Source organism: Medicago sativa, chromosome 6 (assembly GCF_051527215.1).
Source record: "Medicago sativa cultivar Bolivia chromosome 6, Bolivia_mono, whole genome shotgun sequence".
Classification (NCBI taxonomy): domain Eukaryota; kingdom Viridiplantae; phylum Streptophyta; class Magnoliopsida; order Fabales; family Fabaceae; genus Medicago; species Medicago sativa.
Window position 1 is genome coordinate 63,240,791 of NC_140754.1, and position 14,494 is coordinate 63,255,284.

At 34.3% G+C, this 14,494-nt stretch overlaps 1 protein-coding gene across 1 annotated transcript; it reads right to left on the reverse strand.

Annotated features, from left to right (window-relative positions):
* Positions 1-710: 710 nt before the first annotated feature.
* LOC146916215 (putative inactive poly [ADP-ribose] polymerase SRO1) lies at positions 711-1,454 on the reverse strand. The gene has a single exon (XM_085721575.1). It carries the CDS (start codon positions 1,452-1,454, stop codon positions 711-713), a length of 744 nt encoding a protein of 247 aa, XP_085577701.1.
* Between the last annotated feature and the right edge of the window lie 13,040 nt (positions 1,455-14,494).

The following is a 14,494-nucleotide window of genomic DNA, read 5'->3' on the forward strand; positions in this document are numbered from 1 at the left end:
CTCCTAATATTTTTACCTATGTATAGACTTAATATCTCATATTCATGACCTGTGAGATGTACTCATTAGTCTACATACATAATAGTCTCTACACTTTATTATTATCCCAATTTATATTAAAGCTTGACTACAGATACTTTTACGAATAATGTTCTGGATAGATATGTATGTTCATAGGTAAAAAAATAGTCTCTATACTTTTACAAGGTAAAAAAATCATGAATAATAGTCTCTATACTTTTACAAGGTAAAAAAATTGCTAAAGGAACATTACATCACTGTCAAAATCCAAAAGGGCCTTGAAGCTGACAATAAATTCTGGATAGATATGTGTGTTCATATTCATGTTCCAAACTACATAGTACTCTGAACATTGAATGTCATCCACCCCGTTATCATATTCACAACTACTTGGATATATTTGATCACTTCCTGGATGAAGAAGCTCCATGTTCCCCATTATAGCACGATATAGGACCAAATGCTTAATTCCTTTTTCATCGACATCGCAATAAAGTGAACTGTAAACATGGAAAAACTAAATCTTGTTAGAATTTAAACATAATAATCTATATGAAAAGTTATGAAGTTCAATGTTCATCATATGAAAACTAACCAAGCATAAGGTTGGGTAACAACAGTAAGATGAACACCAAAACCATATATTCCTTTAGATGGAGATTGTCCGTAGTGACGAAGTCCATATTCTGTCATCTTTGATAGTTCCTCTGTAGAACAAGCATGGCACGGATAGCGGAAATTAGCATCCCCTGAACTTCTTTTGTGATATCAGCATGCTTTCGGAATAACTCCAGCCGCCTTTTCGTTGACATGCTTGAGTTATGAGAAATATCAACTATGTCAGACTCAGTAATGCCCAACACAATCATTCCTGTAAGAAACATCTCCTTTACAGAATCCACATCCAGTTTTCCATATAAAGATTCTGTATAAGCAACTAAATCTACATCTGGCTCTTTCATCTCACTTATATTATTGGGTTCTTCAGGGAAAAAGTAGTTCCCTTTCTGATCAATCCAAGCAATGGGTTGTTGCAAACCCGTTTTCAAATCAACATGATACATATGTAGAAAATTTAACACAACCTCTTGACCATCTAACTGTACCTTCACATTTACCTTCTTTATTTTGAAATCTCTTTTAACCAAGTCAACAACATAATCTGGATAGTCCAACCATTCACCGTTCTTATAGAACATCAAACGTTTGGGCATCCCACTTTTCTTGTAGTTCAAATAGATCATGGACAAGGATCTTGAAATAACAAGACCAGAGTCATCTGGTTTGCTAAAATCTTCAAACAATCTCATTTGTTTGACAGCCACACTTGTTGGTGCTGAAACTCCAATCACATGTGAAACACATCGGGTAGCCCACTTTTTCTTCTGATTCACTATAGTTCCATCCAATGACTTTGAGGGTTTTGCTTCCATTTCTACACAATACAATCCAAGTAAACTCTTAATAACAATGTATATTGAAGTGACATTTGATGACATTGACTTTCCAACAAAACAAATATATTTCGGCAACTCTTCTTATGGTCCCCAAAAATCATTCAAAATAAACATTTAATGACTGATATGATTTTCTGAAAACTAATAAAGCTTAATCCATTTACCATTTACTCATAAAAAGTTGTGCATAAACATTTTCAAACTTGCCCGTAGTTTGGTATAACCTAAAGCCACCATTGAAATTTTCATGAAAGGATTGAGCATGGTTTACTAAACTATCATTTACTAAAGGCCAAAACTAAAGATAAAAGCGTCAACACCATAAATAAAACATGAATAAAACAAAAATAAATAAATAAACACATGTAAGAAATGACTCAATTGACAATAGTAACGCAAAAAAGTTATATCTACCCAGCTATGCTCCTAATAAAAGAATTAAACAATATAAAAGATCGTAACTATTTTCAAAAAATAAAACAAAAACAATTCGCTTTATCAAAGTTCAAAACCAACAAGGCCGTACATGCACCATTCACCAATTCCAACCCAAGAAATTGTTTCGATATTTCCCCAAATTTAAATAAATAAATAAATTCACGTCCCTCTTTCAATTTTTTTAAGAAAAAAAATTAAAATGTAATAACATCATTTTTAATTACTAACATCACAAATATGTTAGCTCCTCAATAACCAACAATCGTCTGAAATACCTCTGCATAAAATCATTCAAAAACTATCAGTGAGTTTCAATATTACTTCCAACAACAAAATCATCACCAAAAATTGATGAAAAAGAAAAACTCATTTCAAACTCAGAAGAAAAAGATCCTAACTTGATCCACTTAAATCAACCCATTAATGACATATTCAATCAAACACAAAAATAAACCAAAAAAACAAAGTAAATTACAATAATTGAAACTAAAAAAAAACCGACAATTAAATTAAATAATACAGAATAAATGAATACTAAGCAACAGAGAAAAGGCTTTAAAATTATACCTGAATTCAGAAACACCCACAACAATATAATACCAAGCAATGTCACAAGTAATTTATTGTAACTTTGAAGTTATACATCTAATTGGGGGAGTAAGAGGTCCTTTTTATACATATTCTAACCCAAAAACATAAACTCTGACTAATCCATTAGGCGAGTTGGGTATCTCACGAACACGCATGAAATGGTAAACATTAACAAATTAGATAAATTAGGTATTAGTTTTCTTCACTTCTAGAATGCTGAGTAAGCACTTAGTCATTGTTCGTTGTATTAGTTTTCTTTTTCAACAATTCACAAATCTTTCTCGAAATCAAATATCCAAATATGGATATTTTTTAAAAAAATTCAGGTGTATCGTGTGAGCGGTTTTATTATATTGTGTAAACGGTTTTTTATGGTAATAAATTTTAAAATATCATGTGAACGGTTTTATTATACTACTTGTTTTGACGATGTATACTTGCTCACAATTTTTGCACTTTGTTAACATTTTTTACACTAACGTTGTGTATAAATTAAACTCTTAAAATAATGATAAATGCATATATTGTTATTTTTATAATAGTTAAGATTATCATGCTATTAAAATAACAATCAATTATTATGGCATTTAATTTTATAATGAATTACATTATTATTTATAATTAATATTTAAATTCAAGTTAAAAAAATAGGGGAAATTTACAAATTAGATAAATTAGGTATTTAAAAGAACATGAGTTTGATTTTTGGATTGAACAATTCTTGACCATGCTATATCCATCTCACAGCCAAAATCTGGATCACCAAAAAACAAATTAGGGGGTTAAATTTAATAAGAGAGAAAAAAAGGACATGCTAAGTTTCAACATTTATAATACACACGTATATAGAAATAGAACATTGCAAGAAATGGCTATAACTCTTTTAAATGAGGGCATTGTTGAAAAATAATTTTGGTCTGAAGCCATCAACATTTCTTACTATATTTTGAACAGAGACTCTATCGTAAGGATTTTGAACAAAACCCCAATTGAAATTTAGAAAGGAATAAACCAAATATCTCTTATTTCCAATATTTTTGAGTGTTATTGCCATATCTTTAATCGTAAGAATAACCTTGTAAAATTTGACTGAAAGACAGACAAAGGATTCTTCCTTGTCTATTGTACTACCTCAAAGGCATATAAAGTATATAATGTGAGAACATGCACAACAGATGGTGGTTGACGACGTTGGTAAGTTTGAAGAGGCCGTGGAGTGGGAGGCTCTGCGGGAGGGTCTTCAAGAATGGTTGTAGGAGGCTCCGTGGGAGGAGGCACATAAATAGTGGACTCGGGCGGAGCAGACACCATAGGTTGAAGAGGAACAATATCAGACGAGGTTGGCATATTAGCCTGAAGTGGGTCAAGAGGTACATTGGTTGACCCAAAAAAAGGAACAGACTCAAAAAATGTAACATCAGCTGACATGAGGTACCGTCGAAGAGTAGGAGAGTAGCAACGATAACCTTTTTGAGACCGATGATAACCAAGAAAGACACATTTGAGTGATCGGGCCGATAGTTTGTCAAGACCAGGAGAAAGATCGTGAACAAAACATGTGGACCCAAACACAAGGGGTGGAAGTGAGTGTAAAGGGGTATTAGGAAAAAGGATCGAGTGTGGGACTTGAATACCTAAGACCGAGGAAGGCATGCGATTTATAAGATAGCATGCCGTTAGAACAGCATCCCCCCAAAAACGAAACGGGACCTTACTATGAAGTAAAAGAGTTCGAATGGTTTCAATGAGATGACGATTTTTCCGTTCAGCAACCCCATTTTGTTGAGGTGTATGGGCACATGAAGTTTGATAAAGAATACCATTGGAGGACATAAATGTTTGAAATTGGTGAGACAAATATTCTTTGGCATTATCACTACGTAAAGTTTGAATAGACACTCCAAATTAAGTTTTAACTTCTTGATAAAATTATTGAAAAATAGAGTATAATTCAGATCTATTTTTCATTAAAAATAGCCATGTGCAACGAGAAAAGTCATCAATAAAAGTGACAAAATATTTGGAATCAAGAGTGGAGATATGACGCGAAGGGCCCCAAACATCAGAATGGACTAAAGCAAAAGGGGATGATGCTCGTTTATTGACTCGATCAGGAAAATGAGTACGAGTGTGTTTCCCTAACTGACACGACTCACAGTGCAACTCGGATAATTTAGAAAGACTAGGGACCAACCTTTGAAGTTTGAGGAGACTTGGGTGACCCAACTGAGCATGTATAGTAAGAGGGGAATCTATGGTTGGGCATGCTGTGGAGGGGTTTAAGAGATAATAAAGACCATTAGACTTACACCCGACGCCTATTTGCTGTCCCGAAATCCGATCCTGCAAAGTAACATTGCCTTTAGTAAAGGTGACAACACATTCATGCGAACGAATGAGTTGACTGAGAGAAATTAAATTAAATGGAGATCCAGGGACATAAAGGACAGATGTAATTGACAGAGAAAGGAGCACTCTGACAGTGCCAATGCCTGTGGACTGTGTTTCTAAACCATTTGCTGTGATAATACTCGGTAAGTAACCGGATGTAGTGAGAGGGGAGGAAAAAAATCTATATTACCGGTAATATGATGGGTTGCACCTGAATCAAGAACCCATGGACTAAAAGAGGGTGACGTAGAGTTACAACTAAATGATTTACCGGTGTGCGCTGCCGAAATAGCGGAACTTTGACGAAATTTTACCCATCGGAGAAAATCTTCATAAGTTGGCGTAGAAACCTTAGGAGAATCAGTGGTCCGAATGGCGTCAGATATAGCAATCAAAGGAAGTGAAGAGCACCCTTGAAGTTTCCTGCACTGAACAATAGTATGTCCCAAACAGTGACAATACCTACATTTGGGACGAATCATAGAGGTAGATGATCGCTTCCGAGAATCAAAAAACAGCCATAAGCAATAAAAAAAGGATCACAAACAGTGTGTTGAAACTGTCAAGAGAGAGAAAATCACACAAAAAAGCAAGAAGACAAGGCTGTTTGAATGGAAACACGTATACACGTGACTCAAAACTCAAAAATAAGGGCAGATCTGAAACCAGCACAAGATTCCGAGTCCGACGATACAAACGGCGGCTGAAATGGTGACTGGACGCGCTTCCACGCGCAAAAGATGCGACGGCGCGTGAGACCCACTCGCAGAGAGAGTGGAAGCGCGTGAGGGCGCGTGATAGACGCGTTTGAGACGGCGGTTTCGGAGACAGCCCGATCTGCACGATGAGAATCGGATGGTGGTGGTATATCGTTGAAAAAGTCGCCGGAAATGGTAATAAGGGCGGCGACAGCAGCTAATCTGACAAGAAAGTGAAAGTCTAGTTGCCGGAAAGTGTCACGGCAGAGGAGGAGAGGCAAACCGGAGTTGAAACACGGTTTGCCGAAATTTTTTCTCAACTGAGAACAGTGGGTCCACCGGGTAAACACGGTGTAAGGGCTGTCTCTCAATAGGCTCTAGATACCATGTTGAGTAAGAGAGAAAAGAGAGACATATAATGAAATACCGTGTGTCTAAATAGCACAACGGAAGATTTATTATATAGAAGTAAGTAGCTTAGGGCCTAAGCTATGATATATTTACAGAATGAATATTCATCATAATATTATATCCTAAGTAACTTAGAGAGTAAGTTAAAATATATTTAGAGCATAAATATAATTATTTACTATATATTTATATATCAACATAGTGAAATCCCTTGCCAATGCAAGGGGACTGGACTACTCATGTGTTGTGGGAGAAACCAATGTAAAGTTGTTTTGTGGTTATTATCACTGAGAATATCTTATGACACTTTCATAACAAACTATATAGTATTCTCATGGAGGGCCAATCCAGAATAAATATCACTCCTAATATTTTTACCTATGTATAGACTTAATATCTCATATTCATGACCTGTGAGATGTACTCATTAGTCTACATACATAATAGTCTCTACACTTTATTATTATCCCAATTTATATTAAAGCTTGACTACAGATACTTTTACGAATAATGTTCTGGATAGATATGTATGTTCATAGGTAAAAAAATAGTCTCTATACTTTTACAAGGTAAAAAAATCATGAATAATAGTCTCTATACTTTTACAAGGTAAAAAAATTGCTAAAGGAACATTACATCACTATCAAAATCCAAAAGGGCCTTGAAGCTGACAATAAATTCTGGATAGATATGTGTGTTCATATTCATGTTCCAAACTACATAGTACTCTGAACATTGAATGTCATCCACCCCGTTATCATATTCACAACTACTTGGATATATTTGATCACTTCCTGGATGAAGAAGCTCCATGTTCCCCATTATAGCACGATATAGGACCAAATGCTTAATTCCATTTTCATCGACATCGCAATAAAGTGAACTGTAAACATGGAAAAACTAAATCTTGTTAGAATTTAAACATAATAATCTATATGAAAAGTTATGAAGTTCAATGTTCATCACATGAAAACTAACCAAGCATAAGGTTAGGTAACAACAGTAAGATGAACACCAAAACCATATATTCCTTTAGATGGAGATAGTCCGTAGTGACGAAGCCCATATTCTGTCATCTTTGATAGTTCCTCTGTAGAACAAGCAAGCCACGCATAGCAGAAATTAGCATCCCCCTGAACTTCTTTTGTGATATCAGCATGCTTTCGGAATAACTTCAGCCGCCTTTTCGTTGACATGCTTGAGTTATGAAAAATATCAACTATGTCAGACTCAGTAATGCCCACAACAGTCATTCCTGTAAGAAACATCTCCTTTACAGAATCCACATCCAGTTTTCCATATATAGATTCTGTATAAGCATCTAAATCTACATCTGGCTCTTTCATCTCACTTATATTATTGGGTTCTTCAGGGAAAAAGCAGTTCCCTTTCTGATCAATCCATGCAATGGGTAGTTGCAAAACCGTTTTCAAATCAACATGATACATATGTAGAAAATTTAACACAACCTCTTGACCATCTAATTGTACCTCCACATTTACCTTCTTTATTTTGAAATCTCTTTTAACCAAGTCAACAACATAATCTTGATAGTCCAACCATTCACCGTTCTGATAGAACATCAAACGTTTGGGCATCCCACTTTTCTTGTAGTTCAAATAGATCATGGACAAGGATCTTGAAATAACAAGACCATAGTCATCTGGTTTGCTAAAATCTTCAAACAATCTCATTTGTTTGACAGCCACACTTGTTGGTGCTGAAACTCCAATCACATGGGAAACACATCGGTTAGCCCACTTTTTCTTCTGATTCACTATAGTTCCATCCAATGACTTTGAGGGTTTTGCTTCCATTTCTACACAATACAATCCAAGTAAACTCTTAATAACAATGTATATTGAAGTGACATTTGATGACATTGACTTTCCAACTAAACAAATATATTTCGACAACTCTTCTTATGGTCCCTAAAAATCATTCAAAATAAACATTTAATGACTGATATGATTTTCTTAAAACTAATAAAGCTTAATCCATTTACCATTTACTCATAAAAAGTTGTGCATAAACATTTTCAAACTTGCCCGTAGTTTGGTATAACCTAAAGCCACCATTGAAATTTTCATGAAAGGATTGAGCATGGTTTACTAAACTATCATTTACTAAAGGCCAAAACTAAAGATAAAAGCGTCAACACCATAAATAAAACATGAATAAAACGAAAATAAATAAATAAACACATGTAAGAAATGACTCAATTGACAATAGTAACGCAAAAAAGTTATATCTACCCAGCTATGCTCCTAATAAAAGAATTTAACAATATAAAAGATCGTAACTATTCTCAAAAAATAAAACAAAAACAATTCGCTTTATCAAAATTCAAAACCAACAAGGCCGTACATGCACCATTCACCAATTCCAACCCAAGAAATTGTTTCGATATTTCCCCAAATTTAAATAAATAAATAAATTCACGCCCCTCTTTCAATTTTTTTAAGAAAAAAATTAAAATGTAATCACATCATTTTTAATTACTAACATCACTAAAATTTTAGCTCCTCAATAACCAACAATCGTCTGAAATACCTCTGCATAAAATCATTCAAAAACTATCAGTGAGTTTCAATATTACTTCCAACAACAAAATCATCCCCAAAAATTGATGAAAAAGAAAAACTCATTTCAAACTCAGAAGAAAAAGATCCTAACTTGATCCACTTAAATCAACCCATTAATGACATATTCAATCAAACACAAAAATATACCAAAAAAACAAAGTAAATTACAATAATTGAAACTCAAAAAAACAACCGACAATTAAATTAAATGATACAGAATAAATGAATACTAAGCAACAGAGAAAAGGCTTTAAAATTATACCTGAATTCAGAAACACCCACAACAATATAATACCAAGCAATGTCACAAGTAATTTATTGTAACTTTGAAGTTATACATCTAATTGGGGGAGTAAGAGGTCCTTTTTATACATATTCTAACCCAAAAACATAAATTCTGACTAATCCATTAGGCGAGTTGGGTATCTCACGAACACGCATGAAATGGTAAACATTAACAAATTAGATAAATTAGGTATTAGTTTTCTTCACTTCTAGAATGCTGAGTAAGCACTTAGTCATTGTTCGTTGTATTAGTTTTCTTTTTCAACAATTCACAAATCTTTCTCGAAATCAAATATCCAAATATGGATATTTTTTAAAAAAATTCAGGTGTATCGTGTGAGCGGTTTTATTATATTGTGTAAACGGTTTTTTATGGTAATAAATTTTAAAATATCATGTGAACGGTTTTATTATACTACTTGTTTTGACGATGGCTCACAATTTTTGCACTTTGTTAACATTTTTTACACTAACGTTGTGTATAAATTAAACTCTTAAAATAATGATAAATGCATATATTGTTATTTTTATAATAGTTAAGATTATCATGCTATTAAAATAACAATCAATTATTATGGCATTTAATTTTATAATGAATTACATTATTTATTTATAATTAATATTTAAATTCAAGTTAAAAAAATAGGGGAAATTTACAAATTAGATAAATTTGGTATTTAAAAGAACATGAGTTTGATTTTTGGATTGAACAATTCTTGACCATGCTATATCCATCTCACAGCCAAAATCTGGATCACCAAAAAACAAATTAGGGGGTTAAATTTAATAAGAGAGAAAAAAAGGACATGCTAAGTTTCAACATTTATAATACACACATATATAGAAATAGAACATTGCAAGAAATGGCTATAACTCTTTTAAATGAGGGCATTGTTGAAAAATAATTTTGGTCTGAAGCCATCAACATTTCTTACTTGTCATACCCCAATTTTGGACCAGTTATTTCTTTTTCTAGTCGTATTTTTAAAACGTCTCAAACTCTTTTTCGCTTTAATTATTTAAAGTCATTTAGTCGTCTTTTAAAATTTTTGAGGCTTTATTTTACAGTTCAAAGTGAATTTCTTTTTTGTCCAAGCTTCGTGTAATTTAAATCAGTCTTTTGTGCGTCAGCTTTTTTTTAAAAAAATAATATTTTACGCGCTCTTTTAAGCATTTAGTGTCCTGTTTTATTTTAATTTCCTTTGAAAACTTTTAATTTAAAATTTCCTCTTTGTTCGTTTTTTAAACCGCTTTAAAAGAGTTTTGCACGCATTTTGAAACACCGCGTTATTTTAGACGTTTCAGTCAAAATTTCGGCAGAGAGGTATTTTAAAATACCTCATTTATGTTAAAGTTTTTAGTCTAATTATCTTTTTATTATTATTATTAATTTTATTATTATTACTATTTAATTTTTTAAAGTCACGTGAGTTTTAAAAAACTCACACCCTTTTATTTATTTTCTTTTATTATTATTTCTTTTTAGTCTTTTGTTAGTCCATTAGGGTCCATTTATCTGTCCAGATGTCAGTATTTAATTGGTCATATTAGAAACTTGGTCCCCAAACTTCATTGTGTTGTGCTGGCATTTTCATCTGACCCATTTGAGGGTATTTTTGACATTTGTTCTCATCAGTCTAAACCCTAGTTACACCAGTATAAATAGTGTCATTATTACACTGTACAAAAAAAAAACGCGTCAGAGAGTCAGAAAAAGCTACAGCAATCAAGTCACAAACACTTTTCTTTTTTCTCTCTCATAGAATTCTGAATCAAAACACAAAAAAATACAAAGTTCATCATGAACCTCAAGAGCATGATGAACACGAAAATCCAGTAAAACTCAAAATTCATTACCACACCATTTCCGTTTCTGATCTTTCACAATAATCACACAATTTTTTTTTAAGCTCAACTCCAACAACACATATACTCACGAATCCAAACCGAGTCTGAATCGTTCCAACAAGTTTTGCTCGAATTTTCAAACCTGTCCAGATCCGTAGCAGAGGAACACGTGAAAGAAGAAATGGAGTGATGCTCATCACAACATGAACGATAACAGAACCGAAATCAGCAGAAGAACTGAAGTTTTCCAATCCAAACCAAAACGCTGAATCGAAGTATTCCGACGACTAAACTCCTGGTCTTAACAGATCTAAAAGAGGTAACGGTCCTGTTCTTTTTGTTTGTTTGTTCTTGTACAAAATTTTCGCATCTTCAAAGTTAGATCTAGGCATATGTGTTTGGTTTTTGAAAATTTTAAAGGTGGATTTGAATAGAGGATGAAGAGAGCTTCCGACTGGTTTAAAAAAATTTCAAAAAAAAAAGAAGTTGAAACTTCCGGCACGGCGCCGCCGCCGTCCTCGGCCGGTCACCACCGCACCGGAGTTCATACCTTCATCTTCTCCGATGACCTGGTTAGTGAGAGAAGAGAGCATATGTTTTTAGAAAGAGGAAGTTGGTTTAAGAATGAAGTAAAAAAACCAGGAATAAGTTTTTATACTACTTTACATGAACCGGTCTGACCTTTTTGTGAACCGAACCGGTATTTTCTTCCCAAAACCGGTTTCTCATCTTGCTTTTGGGCCCAAGTTGCTGGCTGGTTGTTTTCTTTTTCTGCATCACTACAGTTTTCCTAACTGTACCCCCCTGTTTGCATGCTGCACCCCCTCCCTGCATTTTGTTTATTTTAGTAACTCTTACAAAAACCCATATGCATTTATTTTAACTCATTTCTTTGTGACTATGTTTCAGTAGTTTTAAATACTTTAATCCCCATGAATTTTTTATTTTTATTTCGCTTTAAACTCTTACAAAAACATCATTTCATGCATTGTAAATGTTTTTTTTGTCAATAACATCTTGTGTTAATTTTACTTTTAATTTAATATTTCAATTTCTACTTCATGTATTGCTTTAAAATTTTGACATCATTGAATTTTGTTCTAGTATGAGGCTTTTAAAATTCTCATTACCTCATCATGTCATGTTTGCTTTAATTTTAGTATAATCTTATGCATTTTTTTTTATCATTCTTGCAATTTATTTATTTTCCAATATCTTAGTGTGTATTTTAGGCATTGATGTAATTTATTTTTGAGCTTTTTATTTCTTGCTTTAGAATGCCCCTAGGATGGTATGTAATAGCGTAGTAATTGCACACACCGACACTTGCACCGACACCATATCACTTTATTTGTTGCTTTACTCTCGTTTTATTTTTCACGTTGTTACGCTCGCTTTCCGTTAGTTTAGAAAAATCCTTTTTATCTCGAAAAATCAAATAAACAAAAGTCAAATTACTTTCTTAATAAACCTTGGATCCAAATCCAAGAGATTTTTCCTTTATTTTCATAATCAAAGTCTTAAATGAATCTTAATTAAACTTAGACCAAATTTCTTAAATAAAATGAAACAACCTCACTTCTATTTTATTCTTCTACACCTTGAGGTCTCGCAACCCTTCTTAAAACCATTTTCAAAAATAATTAAAATCAACCTAACCCTCAAAAAAATATTTTTAAGAGAGAACTACGGCGGTTTTGATCCCTTTTAAGGGTACGTAGGCAGAGGGTTTATTCCTTCCAAATCGATCAAATAAAAATAACAAAAGCTCATACTTCTTCTCCCTCCATTCTTTCACTTATACTTTAAAGCAATAAATTTTCAAATAAAAATAAAGTTAGAAAGAGGTTCCCACGGAGTACCGTGGACGATGCGGGTGTCTAACACCTTCCCTAATCGTAACCGACCCCGGATCCAAAAAAGGGTTTTAAATTCATCTTTTCCCTTCCCGCGAATAAAGATCGAAAGTCCAAACGATTGAAGGTTCAAAACCAATTAATGGATTGACACCCGAAAATCATGGTCTACAAAATTGGCGACTTCACTGGGGATCCTACGCGGGTTTAGCCCACCTTTCCTTCTTTATTTTGTGATTTATTTGTATATACTTTGTAGAATATTTTTACGTGAGTGGTGAGACAAAGTCCTATAACCGGACTTGAGTGAAACATAGGATATAGGACGGGGTAAAATCATAGTGACATACCAAGAGCATTCTTGGACCATGTTTACAAGTGATAACCCTACTCGGCGGAGGCCTCACGGAAGGTAGTTGTCTTGTTAACATGAGCATTCGTGTTGGCGTTATTACTTTCAATGTGAGTGTCCGGTGAAGCCGTGGACCTTAGTAACCCTTAACCCCACTTGGCCTTTTTAGGACGTAGTGCGGAGACTGAACCAAGAGCATTCTTGACTTTAGTTGTCACGTGATACTACACTCAAACTAGACTTCCTTATGGATGATATTGGACTAGGAGCATTCCTACGCACCGATGAATTCATAAGGGTAGTTGTAATTTGGGAACTTGGTAGAACCCTTGTTACATGTGCGATTGAAACCATAGTCCTTACCAAATGGCGTTGTTATCCCTTAAACTCCAACATTGTATACCTTAAACATCATCATGTTTTCCTTGCATAATCATGCATACATGCATTCATCCATAAACCTTTTTTCTCATCCATAAAAAAAAATATATTGAAGGATTTAGCCAAGCTTTTTATAAACATCAAAGGTATGGACCTTGTAAGAATGAACGCCAAGCAATACAATTTCAAAAATCTTAACTAAGCTTTTGCTTTTGTTAAAGAACTTTGTCCTTGGTTTCGTTCTTACCTTTTGAAAAGGGAACCGATTGCAATATCTTTACAAATCTTCAAATGAAACCATGTTCATCTGCAATGTTTACAATTCACCTTGACAAATCCTTCAATAACAAAAAAGGGTGTACAGGTTTTTGCATAAACATATCATGCATTCATAGTTTCCAGTCTGTGTCTTATACTCTGTTTCTGTCTACAAGAGGTTTATCCATCAGTAAAGTGGTCTGATGTCTTCATCCAAGTTCGGCTTGCATATGCAAACACTCGTGTAAACACAAAAGATTGATCAGCTTGAGCAAGAGGTCCACGAGCTTCGTGGAGAGGTAACAACACTTCGGGCTGGGGTAGAGAGGTTAACTAGCCTAGTATCTTCATTGATGGCTGCAAAGGATCCACATCTTGTTCAGCAAAGGTCTCAGCCATTATGTCAGCCAATGTGCATGAAACGACCTCGACAACAGGTTCCTCAACAACCTCAGTCGTTTACTACTCAGAATCAGGCTCCTCAGCCATTTACTTCCCAGAATCAGGCTCCTCAGCAGCTTATCCCTCAAAGTCAGGTTCCTCAGCAACTTATTCTTCAAAATCAGACTCGGAAAGCATCGTAGTTTGACCCAATTCCTATCAAATACGCAACTTTGCTTCCCATCTTGCTTAAGAAGAAACTTGTTCAAACCAGGCCACCTCCTCGGGCGCCGAATCAGCTGCCATCTTGGTATCGCCCTGACCTCAAATGTGATTTCCATCAAGGGGCACCAGGCCATGACACTGAGCAGTGTTACGCTTTGAAGGAAGAAGTTCAGAAGTTGATTGGAAATAACACCGAGTTCTTCGAAGACCCGGATATAAAGGTGCTACTTCAGCAACAACATCTGGCTCCACACTCTGTTGCCGCTCTTAGGCCCATCAATACTGTTCAAAATCCGGGTTATCAGCCCCAGTTTCA

What these genes read in the sequence shown, in the direction of transcription:
- LOC146916215 (XM_085721575.1), bottom strand. Translation starts at nt 1,454, where the DNA reads ATGGAAGCAAAACCCTCAAAGTCATTGGATGGAACTATAGTGAATCAG.